The sequence below is a fragment of the Epinephelus moara genome, chromosome 13 (genome assembly GCF_006386435.1).
Source record: "Epinephelus moara isolate mb chromosome 13, YSFRI_EMoa_1.0, whole genome shotgun sequence".
NCBI lineage: Eukaryota > Metazoa > Chordata > Actinopteri > Perciformes > Serranidae > Epinephelus > Epinephelus moara.
This window is the reverse complement of record NC_065518.1, coordinates 18,305,009-18,313,870: the sequence shown is the minus strand read 5'-3', so window position 1 is coordinate 18,313,870 and position 8,862 is coordinate 18,305,009. Positions and strand designations below refer to the sequence as shown.

General features: G+C 40.1%; 1 protein-coding gene across 1 annotated transcript in view; it reads left to right on the top strand.

The window, feature by feature from the left end:
- The first annotated feature begins 590 nt into the window (after positions 1-590).
- Positions 591-8,862, top strand: part of fra10ac1 (FRA10A associated CGG repeat 1) — a 28,173-nt gene continuing 19,901 nt past the window's right edge. The window contains exons 1-8 of the mRNA XM_050060439.1: positions 591-696; positions 2,685-2,764; positions 2,948-3,040; positions 5,012-5,057; positions 5,954-6,030; positions 6,210-6,293; positions 6,383-6,467; positions 8,225-8,270. Coding sequence (XP_049916396.1) covers positions 679-696; positions 2,685-2,764; positions 2,948-3,040; positions 5,012-5,057; positions 5,954-6,030; positions 6,210-6,293; positions 6,383-6,467; positions 8,225-8,270 — 529 coding nt within the window. The 5' untranslated portion in view covers positions 591-678. The remainder of the gene's footprint in view (positions 697-2,684; positions 2,765-2,947; positions 3,041-5,011; positions 5,058-5,953; positions 6,031-6,209; positions 6,294-6,382; positions 6,468-8,224; positions 8,271-8,862) is intronic.

The window sequence follows — 8,862 nt, the reverse complement described above, 5'->3', positions numbered from 1 at the left end:
AAACATTCAAATAGCACAATGACCTCTTTATTTTAAAACGCCCACAGGCTTCCTCTTTTTATTGTCCCTCAGCGGAAATGAGCGATATGATCACAGGGTTGCTAATTAATCATAGTAATTTGTTCCAAAATGCAAGTCAGTGTCGGATGTTCTACTCATCCTGTTTTTTCCCCCAATAGATTTTTAATTAGAGCGTGTTTTGTGATGATGGCTTGCCCTCCAGGAAATATTGGAAAAAAATAAAAAATAAATTGAGGGATGAATTAGGCTATTTATGCAGACCTGATTAAAAAAATAACATAACATAACATATAAAATAAAATAAAAATTAGGCCCATTAGAGCTGTGATACCATGAGGGATAAACATGAAAAGCACAATTAGGTCACAAACAATAAATGCAAACAAAGACTTCATTATTTAACCTCGAGATTTTAAGCATTCAGTTCTCTGCATCTTATTTTGAAACCTCAAAGTGTCCCCGACGACCCCTCTGCATTAATATTTATGTCAGAGGCTTATTTTCATCTTTTCTCAGCACATTCTCGCAGAATAATTCATGAAGTTACGCGAACGTCATCATATCGCGCGAGTTGCTGTGTGCGTCATCACACGGCGACGCGCTTTTCATTTTGTAAACACTCGCAGGCAGCTGCTGGAGACAGAAGTGAGTGAGACCATGGAGAGTCTCGTGAAGGTAAAATATCTTATATTTATTCTTTTATTTTTACGCCAAATGTTTCGAAGAACATTTCGTGTGTTTGTTACGAACGAGTTAGCATGAAACGTTAGCTTAAAGATAAGTTAGCTAGTTGCTAACTGGGTTATTACTACTGTGTTACTCTGTTACCTGCTGAAGCAACGTTACTTGATTCGCGACGACTTTAGTGGTTAAAGTTAAGCATAAATCAACATTGTAGCACGCTTAAGTCCACTAGCTAATGCTAAACCAAATGTATGAAGCCTGAGGTAGGATATAAAGCATCGAGTAACGTTATACAGCAAAAACTGGCAGCTATGGATATTTTTGTGGCATCTTAAAGCGGATAAAATGGGGTTTGGTTTAAGGTTAGGTAAGGTAAGGTAAAACTCTAATGTCCCCCAGGTGCAATTTTGGATATAGACAGTAGTCATGAGTGCAACAAAACAGACAGTACAGTACATAACACAGAATTCAGTATCACACACTGTCAGGGGTAAATCATGGACATTAAGGGTCACTGCTGGTTAAGAGAAGCAACAGCAGACAAGACAAAAGATGATCTGTAACACTTTGTGCTGCATTCAGGGAGGAGCCCTGATGGAGGCATCTGAAACAACATGGAGGGGATGTTGAGTCTGAGGTGACCCTCTCTTCATACAGATGCTGTAGGTTATTAAAAGTAATTTGACCTCTTTGTCCAACTTGTTTTTGATTTTAAAGGCACAGCTTACCAAACAAACAGACAATGTTAAAAGAAAGAAGGGACTCAACAAAAGCAGAATAGAAAAATGTCATGATTGTCCTACGACTTGTCATCTAAGACAGTGCCCAGATACTTCTACTGCTGCCACCGGCTCCCCGTTGGTCATACAAGGAGCAGGAAGGCAGGGCATCCTCTGAAAATCAATAAACATCTCATTGGTCTTAGGCACATTAATGTGGAGGAAAGACAGATTCACCCAGTGCTGGGCCATGATCATATTCTGATCCATGACGAAGGCTTACAATAACAGAGTTGTCCGCATACTTAAGAATACTATTTGTGTATAAACAAAATAAAAGAGGAGAAAGAACACATCCCTGAAGGGATCCAGTAGCAGAAAAACGGGTACTGGACAGTGTCCTGTTAACCTGGACCCTCTGGGGCCTGTTTGTTAAAAGTCAACGAGCCAACACACAATACTAAAATCCAAACTAAAATGAGATAAACAGCCATGAGCTAAAACATGTGGCTGATCACAATTAAAAGCAGAAGAGAAGAGAATGGTTCATATTTTCCTCCAAATGTCTCAGTACAAGATTTAACAAAGTAGCTGTAGTGTCCTCCACTCCACTAGTTGCCCTGTATGCAAACTGTGAGGAGTCCAGCATGTCCTGTACAGAGTACAAGAATTCAGACTTAACAAGGTGTTTAAATGTCTTCATAACGAGGGATGTCAAGTAGGGCTGCAACGATTAGTCGACTAATCGATGACTAATCGACTATAAAAATAATCAGTGACTATTTTAGTAGTCGACCAATCGGTTTGAGTCATTTTTCATAAAAAAGTACTATAAAAGTACCCCAAAATACTCTTATTGCAGCTTCTTATGTTCAAATATTGGCAGCTTTACACACTCTCCCATGACGGTGAACTAAAACCCTTTGGCGTGAGTACGAAACAAGACATTAGATGACATAATTTTGGGGTTTGGGAGAGACAGGCCAACATTTTCAACATTTTAACACATTTTTCAATTAAATGATTAGTCGACTAATCGAAGAAATAATCGACAGATTAGTCGACAATGAAAATAATCGTTAGTTGCAGCCCTAATGTCAAGGCCACAGGGTGATGGTTAAAGATTCTGGAGACCTGACTTCTGCCACAGGCACCACTGAGGATTCCTTCCACAAACTGGGAGCTATCTGAGGTTAAGAGAGGATTGAAAATATATGAGTAGATACCACTGATGTGTTTGTGTGTAATGTGTTTCCCCAGGTGCACGGAGGTGGCGGCTATGACTCTGACTTCAGTGATGATGATGGGCAGGGAGAGTCCTCAGAGAGAGGGCTTAAAAGGTAAGATTAAACATGTTTAATCATGTTTACTTTCCTATATCAACACCATAATGTCTTTGATTATTGAAATAAGCTGTACAATATTTGAATTTTGTCCATAAACATCTTTACTTTTGTCACCAGGAGCTTATACTGATTTACACAGCCTCATCCACTAACGTGTATATTTTGTACCTTCGTCAGGAAACGTGAGGAGGAAATCTTACAGAAGCCGTTTCAGAAAGGTCGGCACTCTGAGAAGGCTCACCGCAGTTTACACGCCAGTGAAGTGGACAGGTACTGTACAACTGCAACGTTGGAGAAGTGAAGAGGTCACTTTACTCACACTTTGTCGTGTTGCAGCCTTATGGTAAAATAATTTAAATTATTTTATCCCTTATCAGAACCTACATCATCTTCTAATGCGTGATGAGTTGAAACAAAGCACAAATATAAATCTGTTTAAAAAACTAAACAAAAAAGATATTTTTGGCAGATATATCAATGAGGAAATTTTTTGTTAGGGGAGTGCGTATTTATTTTGTAACACCAGGTGGTACTTTGACTGTAGATAAACTGGGTTGATTACTTATTTATCTAACTGGGTGGTAAATAGACTGTTCGTTAAAAGATGAGTTGAGTTGAGTTAAAAGATGAAATGTAAGAAAGGAGGAACTTATAAATTATACTTCTACCTACTCCCTTTCAGACACTGTTCTCTTCTTGTTTGTTTGTTTTATTATGTTTTTCTATTTTGGTTTGAAATAAAGTCATTTATTCATTCATTCATTAATTCATTCATTCACTGGATACTCCACGATGACGAAATGAAAATAGGATTGTTGAAGTGATTAACACTGACAAAGGTTTCCGGACTCTTACATCAGTACTTTGTTGAAGCAGCATTGGCAGCGTTTACAGCCTCAAGTGTTGATGCAACAAGATTTGCATACCTGGATTTAGGGGTTTTTCTGCTCGTCTTCTCTGCAGGTCCTCTCAGGCTCCATCAGGTTGGATGGGGGCTGGCGTTAGGGTTCAAGTCTGGGCTGTGGAATTGTGCAGGTTGACAGCGGTGCCTGGTTTCCTCCAGACATGATGCTTATAATTGAGGCCAAACAGTTCAATCCTGATCTTGATTTCATCAGACCAGATAATCGTGTTACTCAGTCTGAGAGTCCTTTAAGTTCTTTTTTTGCAAACTCCGTGCAGGCTTTCATGTGTTTCACAGAAGATAAGCTTTTGCCTGGCAGCTTTGTGCAGCAGGATTGTTTGTAGCCTTCCTAAGATCTTTGCCTCGACACAGTCCTGTCTGAACTCTGCAGGCGGCTCCTTTGACCTCATGGCTTGGTTTTTGCTTTGATATAAATTGTCAGATTTATATAGACAGGTGTGTGCCTTCCCAGATCATGTCCAATCAGTTGAATGGATCACAGGTGTGTTCTCAGTTTCTGATCTGTCACAGTGGACAGATAGTTGATGTAGTTTTCTTTTTCTTTAGCTGTAATGTGGTTGGGCTGGATTGTGTGAGGGTTGTCCTGAGGTCTTGTGCTGTTAGAGGAGGAGTCCCTCAGCACCAGCTGACTGAGGGACTCCTCTCTATGTTCTCCTCTTTAAAAAGGGGAGCCTTGTAATGGTAGTTGGAGTCACTTGTTTTTAGGTGTTTGGAGAATTTTGTTGCTCTTTAGTGTCCTAATAGAAAGGGGGAATTGGCTGAGTTCAGCTCGATGAAATATTTTAATATTTCATCCCAAAAATTATCGGTATTCCTTTTCAGTTCACATTGCCATTCAAGTCAGTTCTAATAATATAAAAGAATTGCCAATATTAAAATGAAATCTTTCCATCAAGTTTAAAATGTATCAGCAATTTTTCTGCACATTATAAATGGTAAATTAAAATTAGAGAAATCCACCTGTAATTTAAATATTTCATCACTGTCAAAGTTACATTAATTTCTCCATTCTTCTTACATTACCATCGAGATAAAGGTGTGTTATTGTTCATTTATGCTTTTAATAAAAGGAAATGGGACCATAACTCCTTTGTGTTACAATAGTTTCCTGTGATTGTTCTCACTTCTCTGTCATTGATGAGGCTCAATTATAGTTTGTTAATCCTTTTCTCTGTAAACAGTACACTCCTGACATATACAGTGTCACACACTATTTGTTTTGAAACCATGTTAAGGCAAAAATAACCAGAATATGCTGCTTGCATGATGTAACCTTTGCTTATCTTTTAGATAACTGTTTTCATTTTGTTTTTCAGAGAGGAAGCAAGAAACAGAAGAGCCCACCTGATATCAATGAATGCTGTATCCTTTTATAACTGATTTCAGTGTGAAACTATAGTACTGAAAACTACACTCACTGGCCACTTTATTAGGTACACCTGTTCAATTGCTTGTTAATGCAAATAGCTATACAGACAATCAAGTGGCAGCAACTCAGTGTATTTAGGCATGAAGGCATGGTGAAGACGACCTGCGGAAGTTCAAACTGAGCATCAGGGGAAGAAAGGTGATTTAAGTGACTTTGAACGTGACATGGTGCCAGACGGGCTGATCCGAAGAAGAGAAAATATCCAATGAGCGGCAGTTCTCTGGGTGAAAATGCCTTGTTGATGCCAGAGATCAGAGGAGAATGACCAGAGTGTTTCAAGATGATAGAAAGGCAACAGTAACTCAAATAACCACTGGTTACAACCAAGGTCTGCAGAAGACCATCTCTGAACCAACAACACGTCCAACCTTGAAGCAGATGGGCTACAGCAGCAGAAGACCACACCAGGTGCCACTCCTGTCAGCTAACAACAGGAAACTGAGGCTACAGTTCACACAGGCTCCAATGGCCTCCACAGTCACCAGATCTCAGTCCGATAAAGCACCTTTGGGATGGATGTGCAGCCGACAAATCTGCAGCAACTGTGTGATGTTATCATGTCAATATGGACCAAAATCTCTGAGGAATGTTTCCAGCACCTTGTTGAATCTATGCCACCAAGAATTAGGGAAGTTCTGAAAGCAAAAGGGGTCCAACCTGGTACTAGCAAGGTGTACCTAATAAAGTGGCCTGTGATTGTACAACAATATGTGTGTCAGGTGCTTAGTTGCCTTCATTTAAAGGCATTCAGTTCAGGATGTGTTTTGCAGTTCACATTGTGCAGAAGTTAACATTCAAAGAGACACTGACCTTAAGCAGCTGTCTCCAGTTTGAGCGACACAAGAAGTTTGTCGGTGACTACATACTTTATTATGGAGGACAGATGGCCGACTTCAGTCGCTCCACGTAAGTATCGTGTCTCACAGTCACACTTGACAATCACTCATCATGCTGTCACCCCAGGCTGAAATGAATGAGAATGTGTTCGACATATCAGACCATTGCTTATGCATTGTTTTCATCCCGGCAGCATTTTTAATTACAATAGTCATAAATCTTCCGCTCGAATCTTTCCTTTCCCTCAGAGTCAAAGACAAAACAGATCTGGACGTGCTGCGTGAGAATCATCGCTTCCTCTGGAGGGACGAGGACGAGGAAGACATGACATGGTGGTTATAAGGCTGCGTTAATATTGATTGTTCTTCTGTTTTGGATGAGTTTGTCTTTTTTCATTACTTGTGGGCTTTTTGTGTTCCAGGGAGAAAGAACTTGCCAAGAAGTATTACGACAAGCTGTTTAAAGAGTACTGCATAGCCGACCTCAGCAGATACAAGGAGAACAAGGTGGGATGAATGGGTGAACTTGATTTATTACCCAGTTGGAGCAGAAATACATGCTGCTTTTGCATTTAATGATTGTAACAGTGAAAAAAGACCGACCCTGCTGTACAGGAACCAGAACCTGATATTCAACCAGCTGTGTGTCATCGCGGTGTGCGCAAATTAATTGACTGTCCATGGAGATCCCTGCCCGTGTGGCGGCAGAAGTCCGGCTGCTGGTGTTCATCTGCACACACTGCGATGCCACAGAGCTGGTTCAGTATCAGCAAAGTTTCCCTTTATGTTCATTGTCTTCTGTGGCGATCAGCAGTGATGTGGTGGTTCACTTTTACACTGTGATCTGTAGCCTATAGTTCGGCTTTAGCTTCTAACTATCTTTGTCTTTTTAACCTGTTGTTGCTGCTGAGTCAGTTTGACATCCTGGATATATCCTTCAAACACAGACTGTAGACCCCTCTGTCTGCTTCTCTCTGGAATCACTGTTCCATTTTGTGTACAGAATTCAAATGATCACATACGTATTTGTCATGTGTTTCATTAGGAGGCTGCTGTTAATTAAGATACACAGCTTTAAGTAATGTGAAAAATACCTCTGGACACAAAATAAAAAAATATGTCATGCTCTTGCACCTGTTTTGGGAATTAAATTTAGTTTTATTGATCCCCCAGGTAAAATGTGGTTGTTGCAGCAGCAGAGAGAGAAAAAAAAAGCATAAGCGAAACATAAGTTACCACACCCACAGACTGTGAAGACAGAAAATAAAACAATGCGTGCAGACACCTCAGCCATCCCAGACGCCGCTGCCAGGACTCAGCGAGATAATCCATTTTTGCACTGTGCTCCAAAATGACACTAATTGTCCCGGCGGTGGTGCCATGAGCAAAGGTTAAAATTTCATAACTCAGACGCTAATCTCCACCACCACCGGTCCAGTTTAGATAAATGTTCGGGGGGTGTGATGAGTCCTGGCACCGTGCTCCGTCTCTAGTGTCCACTGGGCTGTTCTGGTTTGAGGCCAGGCTTTAAAACTGACAATATGTTAAGCCCAAGGGCAGCGTGCTTATGGCTCCATGGCTGCTCTGTTTGGTTTACCGACGCTCTGCTCCAATAATCTTCAAGTATGACTGTTGTGAAGTTGACAAATCTCAAACGGATGGCATACAGATATAACATACACCACCCCAGCAGACCTATAACCGTAACTATAGTCCAAATTAATACTGACACCATCAGTCCAGTTGACTCAGAACTTGTTACTTAAATCCAGATTTCCTCAGAAATTATTCATAACTGTTAATGATTGCAAATGCAGTGGTGGGTTTCATCATTCCCACAAGTTCAGTCAAATCTTGATCGGTTGTGTTGTGTAAATGAGGTGTGACAGCGTGCAGATGAATCACACACAGGGTGCTATGAGTGCAGATTTGAACACACTGGCAAAAATACTAATGACTGCATCATCTGTTCATTGATGCTTCAGTCCTACTACTGGAGCTGCTGTTTATGCACGCACCTAATTACATTTACAGTAAGGTGTAAATGTGTTTGCAAAATATCCTTTCACATGAAAACATGACTGAAATATAACATTCAGACCCTAACACAGAGAAACAAACACTATTTAATGCTAATGACTGTTGAAAGACAGAGCAAATGCTTAGTTACAGTAGGATTCCTCAAGCTTATAAAGCTTAATTTAAGATTTTAAGGGAAAACAGTAATTTATGTTGCGCTGTCTCTTTCAATTTGTTCCCAACAGTTTGGATTTCGTTGGAGGGTTGAGAATGAAGTCGTCTCTGGCAAAGGTATGACATAACCCAGTGTTATCCTAATTTTATGTTTATACACCTTTTATATATTTTGCCCTGCTCTGCCTTTTCAAAACACTGTGCAGTATAATATTTACATTCTGTGGCTCAGGAGGTAGAGCAGTTCAATCCGTGGCTCCTCCAGTCAGCGTGTTGGTCAAGATACTGAACCCCCAATTGCTCTCAGCACATGTGCCGCTGTCTGTATGTTTATGAATGTTTGAGTGAGTAACAGGCGTCACCTTGTAGTGGCCTTGGCCACCAGTTTATGAATGTATGTGTGAAGGGGTGAACATGGCATGGAGTGTTAGGGTGCTTTGAGTGGTCGGAAGACTAGAAAGGCGCTATACAAATGCAAGTCCATTTATCAATTACGAAATAATCAGAGAAACTCTGAAAACATTCTTGTCTACTAAAGAGTCACTTTTACTTAATGAAGGTATTTAACTTTGACAAGCAGCGTGCCCCAAATCCAAGTGTCATACTAATTTCCAGCAAGTTTTTAAAAAAAAAAAAAAAATAAAATATATATATATACATACATACATACATACATACATACATACATACATACATACATACATACATA